The sequence below is a fragment of the Sorex araneus genome, chromosome 4 (genome assembly GCF_027595985.1).
Source record: "Sorex araneus isolate mSorAra2 chromosome 4, mSorAra2.pri, whole genome shotgun sequence".
NCBI lineage: Eukaryota > Metazoa > Chordata > Mammalia > Eulipotyphla > Soricidae > Sorex > Sorex araneus.
In genome coordinates, this window is record NC_073305.1 from 99,972,934 (window position 1) to 99,986,547 (window position 13,614).

General features: G+C 52.6%; 1 protein-coding gene across 1 annotated transcript; it reads left to right on the forward strand.

The window, feature by feature from the left end:
* Positions 1–1,847: 1,847 nt before the first annotated feature.
* LOC101545465 (aldehyde dehydrogenase, dimeric NADP-preferring-like) lies at positions 1,848–13,347 on the forward strand. Its single transcript, XM_055136698.1, is given in 11 exon segments — positions 1,848–1,946; positions 3,418–3,649; positions 4,025–4,110; positions 4,303–4,535; positions 5,138–5,190; positions 6,266–6,336; positions 6,755–6,895; positions 7,587–7,754; positions 8,064–8,163; positions 8,415–8,531; positions 13,283–13,347. Coding segments are annotated over 11 exon segments (1,323 nt in total). The 5' UTR covers positions 1,848–1,889.
* Positions 13,348–13,614: the final 267 nt, after the last annotated feature.

Sequence of the window (13,614 nt, forward strand, 5' to 3'; positions counted from 1 at the left end):
ACAGTGGGTTTTTCCGATCATAGTTCCACAAAAATTCTCTGCCAGTTCTGGTAAAAGTTGCTTCTTAATACAGGGTATTAAACATGTTTTTAAAAATGTGATAATATTGATTGTAAATATTCTTCTTATAAGTTTAAGTTTCTTACTGGTCTGTAAAATATTGCTCTTATTTCACCAATCAACAGGTGTTAAAATTGTTGGAAACCTCTGCTCTAGATTACTTGAGCAGGATAAAGATTAATATAATAGACATATAGCCATTTTTGTAAATTGATATTTACCAAATGGTATATTTTTTCCTTTTGCCCTTAAGATTGGAGTCAAGTGAGATCTTTTGATATTTTCAAAATTGGAATAGGATATGGAGTTAGACATACACATGAGAGGAATATAACAGTGATGTGATAAAACAACAGAGCCTACAGAATGTATCTGGTGAAGAGTACATGTAGAAAAAACTTATTGAGGAGAGTATTGCAACTGTGTCTGGAAGAATGAGTAGAATTTCTGCAGGTGTGAAGATGTGGCATGAATTTTTTGACATGACACAGCAAGTGTAAGGGCTGGGACAGTGGGAAGGCTTCTGCTAAAATGTTAGCATGAGTAACTTGAGTGAGGTTTATATCTGGTAAATTGTGGATAATAGGTACTCCATAAAATGGTGTGTCACTAATGACTGGTAGGAAAGAAAGATTCCATGAGGCATTCACTAGGTGGTGCTCTTTCGTTTTTGGAAGCATCTTCAAAAGTAGTAGAGTATTTGAAATTCTTGTTGAATTTTTGTGTTTCTTTTAGTTGATTGTGTACCTGCAGCAGTGTTCCTTTCAATCTCCATGAATTGTTCAGGGAGGGCTAGAACCGAGAAAGTTGAAGTGACCTGAGAAACACTAACAAACAATTAGAATAACTAACCTAAATGTGTTGTTTTGAAATTTTTTTGCCTGTGAAAACTTTGGCTCTATTCAAAGTTTTTCCATTTTAGTTTCATTATTTTATTTTTTACTGAAAATTTTCTACTGGGGAATGTTAATAAAACATTTTGTGTATCTTGCTTTTGCTTGAAACTCATATTCTGAACCTGTTAGAATTAAAATTGATTTAAGTTCCATTGTGGAAACAGGAATATATAATTAAAATATCACTAGAAGAATTTTTTAATGTGTAATTAATGGTTTTTAATTAATATGTTTTGAAAATAGCTTGAAATATAAAATTCATAAATGAAATTATAGCTTATATGAATAGGATCACGTGTTATTTTGAAATATATAACTTCTCAAATCAACTCATAAGGTATTTTTATTTGCCATTGACTTTGACATCTTTGAAGAGAGATTGGCAGGCATTCTAATAACATATGCAGTGAAGTGACAATTTAAATTTTAAAAAATCACTGGAATAATTACCATTCCAATTATCCTTATTAGTACTACAGAGCACATTTTGTTATTGGTTCTTAATGAAAGAAGAAACATTGTTCTTGTGAAGCCTTTTCAGATTCTTAACTTTCTGAAATAAACTTTTTGAAAGAAAAAAATGTAATAATTTAAGAAAATATTTGGGAAAATAATTATTTGAAATAGAACTTATGTTCCACTACTTTTGCATTTGTACAGAAATTGATAGGAAAGTGGAAACTAAATTTTAAGATATTCATAGATAAATGATGCAATATTACCATTTTTATTCTAATTTTTGGGGAGCTTAGAGGCCATGCTCAGAAGTGCTCAGAATTTACTACTGACTCTGTGCTCAAAGATCACTCCTACCCTTGTGGGATCTAGATGAGGTGCCACGCCCAGTAACACACGCCCAGTAACACATGCCACAACTCCAGTAACACACGCCCCCTGCAGTTCCGCACCCTGCCGCTGGAGGCGCTGTCCCGCATGATCAGGGAGCAGGAGAAGGACATGGCGGACCCGCTGCACGCGGACCTGAACAAGGTGCCCCGCGGGTTCGCGCCCGTGCGAGGACGCGAGGGGACAGAGCAGGGGCTGTGTGCTCGCCTCCCGTCTGCGGCGCCCGTTCCCCTTCCCCATGGCACAGAGCGGGAAGCCCCGCCGGACCGCCAGCGTGGGGAACCCTGAGCAGCAAGGCTGAGCCCCCTTCTCCAGTCTGCCTTTCTTCCCCGCTCTCTCCGCACTGCTCAACTATCCGTGCCCCCGACACCCCAAATGCCAGGGGTCCTTGTTTCTCCTCTGTGGGTGGGGCACCGTGAGCCCGGTTGGGACTCTGCTGGTTTCCTATCCCCCACTGTCTGTCCCTGGCCCTAAGCAAAACCAGCTTCTCCCTCCCTTCTTACCTCCCCAAGTCCTCTGGCCCTTTCCCTGACCCTTGCTGCCCTGGGTGTGCAGAGCGGCATTGGAAGCCATCCTCTGCCATCCTTTGCTGTTTTTTTTTTTAATGTCTCTTGGGACTGCTCTTTAAATTTTTCTTTTTAGTTTGGGGGGGATCTCACGTGCTAGTGCTCAGGGGACCATGTGAGGCTGTGATGCCAGAGATAAACCCGGGGCTCCAGGTGCAAATCACGCACTCCAGCGCTTTGAGCCATCTCCCCTTGTGTTTGCTCACCTTCAATCAAAACACAGACCAGGAAAAAGCCCTCTCTGTTGTCTCACGGCTTCCAGCTGGCTTCTCTGAGCCCACCAGCAGCTCTGTCGTGCCTGTGCTCTGCACTCCCCCCTCCCCAGGGCCCCCTGCTCTGTCCCCACTGCACTGAGGGTCTGGATTCGCTCCTCTTCTCCTCTCTACCCACTTCTTCAGGGGGCCTTAGGGGTCCATCATGGGCTCAGTCTCATTTTAGTCTATAATCGGTGTTCCCGACAGTACCCCCAACCCTGCCACACGCATGCACACACGTGCATACAACCTTCTATTACACACATGTGCAGACTCACCCACATGCATGCGCACACACATGTACACACATATGTGCTCACACACACTCTAAGTCATACACATGTGTACAACATACATGCTCACATGTGCAGACACCCCCCCACACACACACACTCACACTGGCCTCATACACTACAGACCCTCAAATTATTCACAGACCCTCAAATTCAAGATACTCTCTGGTAACTCAAATTTGGCATGTCCCACCTGGGCCCCCAGCACACAAATGCGCTCTCAGAGGCTTCTCCCCCGACGTCCCCCCCACACAACACACTGTGTATTGGTCAGTCCTACCAGTGCCTCCCCCTGCCTCTTCTGACCTGGAGGTCCCATGAAGAATGGCCTCCACCCCCTTGGCGAGCTTGTTGGGTTTTGTCCCTCTCAACCACAGAGCAGCCCTGTGAGCCAAGGGCCAGGCTCTCATTTTGTAGATGGGAGGGCGAGGCTAGGAGAGGCGAGCAGCCCAGTAGGGGTCAGGACTGGAGAAGGGACCCCCTCACCTGCTCTCCCGCCCAGAATGAGTGGACGGCCTACTATGAGGAGGTGCTGTACGTGCTGGAGGAGCCCAAGTACATGATCAAGAAGCTCCCTGAGTGGGCGGCTGAGGAGCCTGTGGAAAAGACCCCCCAGACTCAGAAGGATGAATCCTACATCCACTCAGAGCCCCTGGGTGTGGCTCTCATCATTGGCACCTGGAACTACCCCTTCAACCTCGTCCTCCAGCCCATGGTGGGCGCCCTTGCTGCAGGTAACAGGCTCTGTGGCCCTCGGTGGAGGAGAGCCGTGGGGCTCGGCCTGCGAGGAAAGGGGCACGGAGCCCATCTCTGCAGCAGCCTCATATCTAATCTGCACAGCCAGGTCTCCTGGTGCAGGAGGCGCAGGGAGCTTGTGCGTCAGAGCCGTGACTGAGGCCCCTGCTCCCTCTGCCCTTGGGGCTGGGCTGCGTTGGGCTAAGAGGGATGCTGCTTCCTTAGCAGCTGGGCCGAGTTCTGCCCCCAGCCAGGCCCGTGGTCTTCCCTATATTTCCTCCCCTCTTCCCCCACCTCTGGGCTAGTGTGCACATGGCTCGTTATGCCTTCTGTTTCCACTGCCCTGGTGTCACGCGAGTCTGTGTGCTCTGCAGGAAATGCCCTGGTCCTCAAGCCCTCAGAGCTGAGTGGGAACATGGCACAGTTGATAGCCACCATCATCCCTCAGTACCTGGACTAGGTGAGTCTCTGAGCCCGGGAGGGGAGGGCTGCACAACAGGGATTCTTCCAGCCAGGGCCAGCAGCGCTGGGGTGGGGACAGTGGCTCTGTCCTGCATGAGAGCCCAGGCTTAGACTTGAGCTGGGCTGCCCAGACAGAGGTCTCAGGGGGCTTCAGCCTTCTCAGAGTCCCACTTCCTCCTTGGATGGGAAGGATCTGTACCCAGTGCTCAACGGCGGCATCCCCGAGACCAAGGAGGTTCTCAAGGAGAGATTCCACCACATTTTCTACATGGGGAGCACGGGTGTGGGGAAGATCGTCATGACCGCTGCGGCTAAGCACCTGACCCTCGTCACGCTGGAGCTGGGGGGCAAGAGTCCCTGCTACGTGGACAAGGACTGTGACCTGGACGTGGCCTGCAGGAGAGCGGGCGGCGGCTGTGCACGGTGAGTGCGGCCGTGTTCATAGTCGAGGTCCAGGCAGCTCAGAGCATTTCTTCTTGGTTTTATTTTGGGGCCACGCCCGGCTGTGCTCAGGGCGTACTCCTGGTTCTGCACTCAGGGATAACGGCTGGAGTGCTCAGGGGGCCATAAGGGGTGCTGGGGCTCAAACCTGGCTCAGCCCCTTGCAAGCCAAGTGCCCTACCCACTATCACCTCTCTGCCCCCAGAGCAGCATCTCATAGATCTCCCCCCCTGCGTCCCCCCTACCAAGTACATGCCTGAGGGGCAGGGCCGCCTTCCCCACCGAGGCGGTGCTGGTCCTGCAGAGTCAAGGACTTGAAGAGAGAGGCCAGAGAATGCTCACGCCAGGCAACCCCTTCAGTCCCCCCAAATCCCCCCAGTCATGGATGAAATAGGGGCACTGGGCACGCTGGCCCCTCCCCTGATCACACGTTCCGGGCATGAATCTGGTTTGGATCTGAGCAGAACATCTGGGGAGCTGCTGTCAGAGAGTGCCCAGCTGCTGTCTTCCACTTCCCCCGCGCCCCCTGCAGCACGCGGCCCCAGGGGTCTGCGAGGAAAAAATTCACCCTGGGCTCTACACAGACGCATCGCCTGGGGAAAGTACATGAACAGCGGCCAGACCTGCGTGGCCCCTTGTGTAAAACACAAAAATAACAAGAAATTCGCGGGTGGCGAGGCAGGCGATGGAAGGAAGAAGGCCAAAGTGGTTTCTTGATCGGTTTATTTCATTTCCATCTACATTCTCCTCTGATTCTCCTCCTGCTTCTTTCTCCCCCATCCTACTTCATTCTCTCTCTCGATCTGTGGATCTGGCCCCCAACCAACTCTTACAGCCTAGTTAAATCTCCACAGCGTGAGGGGTTTGGGGCATACACATAGGTGTGGTCAGCAATAGGGTAAGGTTCCTTTCCCTCAGGGGATGCTTCTCCTAGGACTTAATTCTCTTTCAGCAGGAGGATCCACACAAGGGCGGAGTCCCATGAATGTGTTTCTCTTCTCCTCAGCCAGCAAACATATAAGAATTCATAATATTAATCATTTTGTATGGACACAATAAGAGATGCATTAAAGCTTACAGAATTGCTCTCCTGGGGCCATCTCAATTTCAGACTACAGTGCTCAGGACAGAACAGTCTTTCCTATCTCCAGCAGGGTCCCAGTCTCATCATTACTTTTGGATCATGACAGCATTTGTCTATGATCAAGCTCTTAACTTATAGTTAAGAATTAGACACTTTGGCCAGGCCCATCTCGATGCCAGAGTAGCACATAACTCACCGCTTGCCCTCGATCCTTCCTGTCCCTCGTCGGGACCCTGTTTTTGGGGTGCTCGGAACTGAGGGCAACTGAGGCTTAAGTGGAGAAAGCAGATGCCTGGGAGGGAATAATATTCGAGGCCAATTAAGTCTTAATTTATAAAAACATAATATTGTCTTCTTGTGTCTATACAAAAAAGACATAGCTTTAAAGTAAATTATTCAAAAGGCATAAAGAGGAGAGAAAGGCAATGCTATAATATTCAGTGTCCTAGGAAGCTCTGATGTTACCAATTAACAGAGTTTGATTAGAGGAAGAGCAGATAAACTGGTAGAAGTGGTTACAGATAAACAAAGGAATGGGAGTCACTGGGGAGCACTTTGATGGGCGTGACTGATATACCTAAGCACCTAGTGGCAAGGGGAGAAAGGACAAGCCAATGATATCCAACAGCCCCTGACTACATCCTCTTTGACCCTTCCATCGAGAGCCAGATTGTGGAGAAGATCAAAAAGTCCCTGAAGGTGCACGTGGGTCCCCGGTGGGAAGAGAGGGGCTGCAGAGAGGAAGCAGGGTGGCTTTATGCAGAGCTCGGGACTTCAGCAAACGTTGGCTCATGTTTCTGATCAGAGAAGGAATGCAAGTCTGTTGGAGGGCTCTGCAGAAGGATTCAAAAACAAAAAGCAGAGACCTGGGGACTCCCACCCCCAAGAAAGGCTCAGCTAAAACACTGCCATCTCCCTCCCATTTCTGCAAAACTGAGTCCACTGTGAACTGGACGTTTTAACCTGATGTTTCAGCCACACAAAAGCGCCCCCTCACACCACAGCCCACAGGCCCAGTCGTCAGGGCCCCGTGGCGCCAATTTTCCTGCACTGGGCCCTACGCTGGGGGCCACCGCATGGACCCCAGAGCGCTCCTGAGGCCACTCCTCTCCCACAGGAGTTCTACGGGGAAGACCCCCAGAAGTCCCGTGACTACGGGCGAATCGTCAGTTCCCGGCACTTCCAGAGGGTGATGGGGTTGCTGCAGGGCCAGAAGGTCGTCCACAGGGGCACTGGCAACACGGCCACCCGGTACATAGGTACCTGCCGTGCCCTTCAGCAGGTCTCGCCCACTCCCAGAGTGGTGGCCAGCGGGCATGGTGACAGGGAGAAATCTTCTTCTGGCGCTACCTGTGGGCGGGGCTGAACTCAGCTAAGTGCCCTGCCAACCCCTAAGCAGACCCCTCCTCAAAGCAGAGAGATCGGCAGCATCTCCCCACCCCCTCAGTGCTACCAAGGAATGACCCCTGACCTCCAAGTCTCCCCAAACACAAGCCAAATCAAACCCACCTCCTCTGCACAGTGGCATAGTCCAGCTGTGAGAGCAGAAAGTGTGGGTCAGTGTCAGGCCTGAGGATCACTTCCCACACCCCACCGGGCCTCGAAGTACTGACGAGAATGAGGCACGCTGGCAGGGGCTCTGGTGTCCCTCAGAGGAGTGTCTATCCCCAAGATAAAGATCCAGGGCTGAAGCCATAGCACATAGGGTAGGAAGCTGGCATTGCACACGACCGAATGGGGTTCCATCCCAGGCATCCCATGTGGTCCCCAGAGCACCGCCTGGAGTGACCCCAAATCAAAAGAAAAAAGTGAAATAAAAAATGGATAAGGCTCCTGGGCTCCCCGCAGCCCCCAGTAGGCTGACGGTCCCCAAACCACCTGTGAAGGAGCTGGAGGGGCCTGGCGGGCAGGGCTCCCGTGCCCATGGGCTCTGACTGTTTCCTGCCTCGGTGCCCACCATCCTCTCCAACGTGGACCCGCAGTCCCCGGTGATGCAGGAGGAAATCTTCGGGCCCCTGCTGCCCATCGTGCACGTGTGCAGCCTGGATGAAGCCATCCAGTTCATCAAGCAGCGCGAGAAGCCTCTGGCACTCCACGTGTTCTCCAACAAGGACCAGGTAGCACAGCGCACGCGGAGAGCTGAGCCCGGGGCTGCATGCAGGGATTCCGGCAGGCCAGGCGACCTGGCCAGGTCACTTCATTTTCCTGAGCCCCTTTCTCTGTGTCTCTGCAAGCGCCTCCCTGAGCAGGGGACCGGTGATACTGGGGTCAGGGTCAGCCGAGACAGCTTTGCTCTTATGGGTTCCTGCCAAGATGTGCCCTGTGGGGAGAGTGGGGGTCCTGGTGGCTGAAGGAGGCACCTGGGGAGGGGGGAGGCTGGAGGATCCCTGAGCTGGGCTGAGGCTGGGGCTGGTTTGGTGTTGCAGGTGATTAAGAAGATGATTGCAGAAACTTCAAGTGGTGGGGTGACAGCCAATGATGTCATCGTCCACATGGCTGTGCACTCTCTGCCCTTTGGGGGCGTGGGTGATTTTGGGGCAGGACCTAGCGCCCAACAGCCCCCTACCGAGGTCAGGGCACACCCACCCAGTGAATTCAGCAGGGGTCATGGGTTCCCGCTCACTGTGGGCACACCCACCAGACACAAGTCCCTTGAGTGCTGGAATGCACAGGGTCCCCGGGGCACCAGGCCTGCTTAGAGAGGCCCAGTGGGATTGGCAGGGCTGACTCCCTGTTCTGGCGACTGGAGACGGGCCTGAGCCGGCTCCTCCCCCCAGGGAACAGTGGCGTGGGCTCCTACCACGGCAAGAAGAGCTTCGAGACCTTCTCCCACCGCTGCTCCTGCCTGGTGAGGCCCCTGAGGGATGACGAGGCCATTAGGGCCAGATACCCACCCAGGGACACCAAGGTGAGAAGGGGGAGCAGGGCTGTGGGGGCTAGGCTCGGGGGCACGCGCGGCCTCACAATCTGTGACCTCCCTGCACAAGACTCGCCACTGACATGTTCTGGCCGCCTCAGCTGGCCACGTCTCCCCAAGAGCTGTGCCTGCTTCTCCTGGTCCTCCCCGCAGGCGCCCCATCCCACACCAGCCGCCCGCCCCACCCAGGGCCCATAAAGATTCCAATGGTGTTTTCCACCCTGCTGTGCAAATATGTGTGTGTTTGTGTTTTTGTCGTGGCTAAGCCCCTTCAGCTTGGCTTAGGGCCCCATTGCCCCTCCTGACCAGCGGGAATGCCCCCCGAAGCCTTTCCGAGTTGAAGCCCTACTATGGGAGGGGGAGCGGTGCCAGGGGCAGTGTACTTTTCCTGGGGCTGGTGGCTCCATTTGGGGTGTCCTTGGTGACTGAGCCTCCGGAAGTAGACAGAAGACCCAGGCTGTGGCTTTGGCTGTATTTCCGGAAGCTTCAGAATAATACAAGAAAATCTGTGTTATTCCAACAAAACTTATATCCAAATCTGAAGATGAACAGGAAGAGAGCACAGTGGGCTGAGCATGTGCTCTGACAGATGCCAGGTTCTAGTCCATCACCACATGGTCCACCAAGCATCACCAGGAACCAGGAACCAACCTCAGCAGCAAGTTAGGAGAGGCACCCAAGGATCACATCTAGCCCACACCACTCAAATGAACCAGGCACTTCAAGTTTAGCTTTTTAAAGGCACACACACACACACAGACACACATACACACACACAAAATGGGATGTTTCTTATCGATCAAAAGAAACCACCTCTAGCCAGCAAACCTAAAATTCTCCTCAATTCCTTTTTCTTCCACATATCCCCATCAATTCGTTTTTTGGTGCCACTGTTTACCCAGGTGGCATGCATGTAAGGCGCTTGAAGGTACTACCTACATTGGGAGACAACACATTCTTTTCAAGACACGTGTTGAGAAAAGAGCCTAGGAAACGCTGTAATCATCTTCTAACCTGTGGAATCTATTTGGGCACACACTTCTAAGGGTCACAGACACGAGCATCAGTCAGTGGAATGTTGAGAGACTGGAAATCCAGTATTGAGGATTCTCCTTCAGACTTCCCTCATTTTGAATTTTCTCAATTGCCTTTTCTGTCCGCTAGCAGGAGCCCCTGTGATGGCCATGGTGGATTCTCAGGCCTGTGGGTAGTGCCTAGCACAAAGGTTTTGAAATATGAGATAAATGGTTTTTATCATAAAGTCAGGTTCACCTCAATACCTGTTAGTACAGCTCTTTTTTTTTTAAATTGATTCACCATGAGATAGTTACAAACAAAGATTTCATGTTTGAGTTTCCGTCATACAGTGATCAAACACCCACCTCTTCACCGGTGCACATTCTCCACCACCAATGATCCAGTATCCCTGCCCCACCTCCCCCTCGCTACCACCCCAAACCCCGCATCCCAACAATTTCTTTGCCTGTGTGGCAGACAATTTCCACAATACTCTCTAGTTTGGTTACATTCAGTATTTCGACACCAGTCCCACCATTATTATTTGGAATTTTCCCGCCACCACTCAAGCCTGCTGAAAAGGCAAAGGCAATGCTAAACAATTTATTTTGTACTGCTTGTTATGAATAGCATAAGATGTTGTGTGGCCATACTCACTCTCAGTGCTCCTGAAATTCTAAAATTTTAGATAATTAGCGTCTGGAGAGTCTCTGCAGCAAGCTGCTCAGGTTCGAGATTCTTTTTTTGTGTCCCTTAACCCCGCTGAAAGCTAGAAAGTACTAGGGACCTGAGAAATAACCCAGATAAAGGGCCTAGGGCAGCACATGGTGAGCCCAGGTTCGGTCTTGGCACCACTTATGGTCTCGAGGAGTCGTTGTTAGCACAGAACCAAGCATGTCATGAGGACAGCCAGGTGAGGCATACAATTTTTTAAACTTAATAAAAAATAAAATGCTTAGCACATTCCTCATTACCCACTCATGAAATCTTTTGCCCAAAGAGAGACACTGAGAGATCAACACGTATGTGTACACACATGAGTACATCAATTATCCCCCACGAAATATAGGAAGTACATAGAAAACAAATTTCAAAAATACTAACAAAAGAGAAAGAATGCTGTGCAGCAGGTGTGGACTCAGAAAAAGGACCTAGATAAATTGCACAGAGAGGCGAAGGCCCAGCCTGACAGCATCCCCGCAGTTCTGGCTGCTTGCTCACACCCCCTCAGACCTAGGACAGCAGGGGCTGTGCAGAGCTCCCTTGAGCCTCAGCGTGGCGGCGCCTGGTGGGCCTGTGGGCACCACGGGACGGGGAGGAAGCAGGTAGAAACCTTTCCCTTTTTAAAAATCATTTTCATTGATCTTAATCTCCCCTTCACTTTGTATAAACACCGTGGTTTACAAAGTAGTTCAGGATGATTTGTTACACATCCAGTATTCCAACACCAATCCCACAACCATCACACCTTCCCAATTTTCCCAACAATCCCCTAAGCTCGCCCCCCTCGTAGGCACACAATAACTTAATAGTTTGTTATTGAACACTTGCTAATAGATTGATCCCAGAATGTTTCTGGAGAAGAAAGTTTGTGAAGGTTGCATCTCACCATGGAGCCATGAATTCCTTGTATAAGAGACTGCTAGGCTGACGCTCCAGGCCAAACTCTCCGTGTTTCTAGAAACTTCTGTCCCACCACAAGGCCCTTCTTTCCCCCTGCCCAGTTTTCTCACTGTCCCATGCACCCCTGGAAGCATGCCCTTTCTCCCAGCTGATCTCACCCCAGGAGAGGCGGCTGCCCGGTCACCTCTCCTACTGCTCAGCTAAATGCTTCTGTCCTGAAAATAACCAACCCCCGAGAAACCTGGGAACCAGATGTGGAGAAGGAAACCAATTGCTAGGGGCATTTCCAGTGGGGCGATCTCAGGGTCAAGTTGAAAGGACGTTGCCAGTGTCGAGGTGGCAGCTCAGCTGATGCTTGCCTCTGCTCCAGCTAGGTAAGGGTCCGCAATCGGAAGCCGGCCAGGTCTCCCCAGGTCAGGGTCCCTCCAGGTCAGGGTCATCCAGACGAGGTCATCCTCCACAACAGGTCAGGGTCCCTCCCCAACCAGGTCAGGGTCCTCCAAGCCAAGTCAGGGTCCCTCCAAACCGGGTCAGGGTCCCTCCAAACCAGGTCAGGGTCCCACCCCAATCATGTGAGGTTCCGTCCAGAGCAGGTCTGGGTCCCCGCCCCAAACACATCATGGTCCCTTCCCCAAACAGGTCAGGGTCCCAGGAAGGTGCCAGATGTTCCCACCCCTTGCATTTAGGCTTCACCTGGGTGGGACCCCCTAATCACTGGTCTCTAAATACCGAGGATGACTCTCCTTCTCCCGGTTGCTTTTAGGAGAGCCGTTGGGTCCTCGATTCGTTCAGGGACCTCAGCCCCATACCTGGAAAGGCCAGCGAGCCTCCAGAGAGGGAGAGTCGGCTGCTCTGATTCTCGGGAACACTAAGGCCTGCAGCTGCTCTCAGCGAACACCTGGGCACGTGGCACGTGGTTCCTCCTGTTCCCACAAGTTCCGGGGTACCTTGTTCAGAGCTAAACAAACCCCCTCAGCCCCTCAGCTCAAGCTAAAACACAGCAGACAGACATCACTTGGGGATTCCAAAGAATTTAATGGTGAGAGTCAGGGAAGTGTGGGGCTGAGGGTCTGCCTTCATGCCTCGAGTGGGGAGGAGCTGGTGTCAGCGGGAGGTGTCTGGGGGGACCCTGGCGCCCCATGAGGATGGTGGAGGGGGAGGGGTGGCTCCCCTGGAGGGAGGGGGCTTGTCCTTGGAAGCATTCACTGTCAGCCCCTTTTCACGAGTCGTTCTCTCCACGTAGGCAGGGCACACAGCAGCTCAGGGCTCTCAGGAGACAGCCTGGGCGCCCTCTGGACGCCTGTCCCCTTTGGACTAAGCACCGGGGCTTCCTGACCTTCCAACGGAAGTTTAGGAAAAGGCGGCGGCGGCGGGGACCAGCCTGAGTGTGCTTGGTGTCCACTACTTGGGGAGACGGGCTGAGGGTCTGAGGCTTCAGATGTGGCTTGCAGTTGATGGGCCTGGCCTCTGAGTGGCAGGGAGAGGGCAGACGAGGACCGTGCAGGGCACCCAAGGGAGGGGCCGTGGTCTGGGAGGTCTCTGCAGCCATGGCCATGGACTTGCCCGGCTTCCCGCCCCTGCCCTGCTGCCTCCGTCCCTGTGAGACACCGGGCTCCTTCTCCATGTCCACTCCAGCACTATGTGGGGTCAGCGCTGGCCTCCCGGAGCGAGCAGAGGGGACAGTGCACTGGAGGGGAGCACACGCTGGCTTGCCTGGACGGGCCGCAGGGGCGACAGTGGCTGGATGGATCATCGTAAACTTGGACTGTGGAGGAGAACCAGAGGGAGCAACACGGTCCGGAGGAGACGAGATGGCCTTCTTCCTGCAGACCCTGCAGGATGGGCTGATGCACAGCAGGTGGTCCCGACGCGGGTCATTCTTGTATGCATCCAAGGGGTTGCTGAGGGCAGGGAAGGGAAGATAGGGCCAGGAGCGGGCAGAGGAGGGTCTGGAGTCAGTAACCTGGGGGAGGCTCTGAAGCCAGTCCCTACCCTGGTTTCACTCCCATGGCTCCCAGCTCTCTCTACACCCCCCTCAAGGCCTTCCTCTCACCCCTGTTCCTCTGGCTCCCCTCCCCAGACAGCCCTGAAGCCGCCCTGTGACACCGGATCTCCAAGGAGGGCGCACACGTACCTTTGCAAGTCCCGGATAGTTTGTATTTGCTGCAGGTCCGCCAAGCTGAAGTGGTACCTCTCACCTAGGGACACGGGAGAGCAGCTTCTATGAGTGAAGGTCACACACTGGCACAGACACAGGGCCCATGGAGGGCAGCTGGGCACGTTCTTCTCTGGGACCCTCAGCAGCCAACAAGGAGCAGCAAACGGCCAAAGACGCTCTGAGGCCTGTTGCTTCCTTCAGAGCCTTTCAGAGCCATCGTCTGCCTGGAGGCTCCAAGGCCGCAGTTCCCTCCCCGGGGATT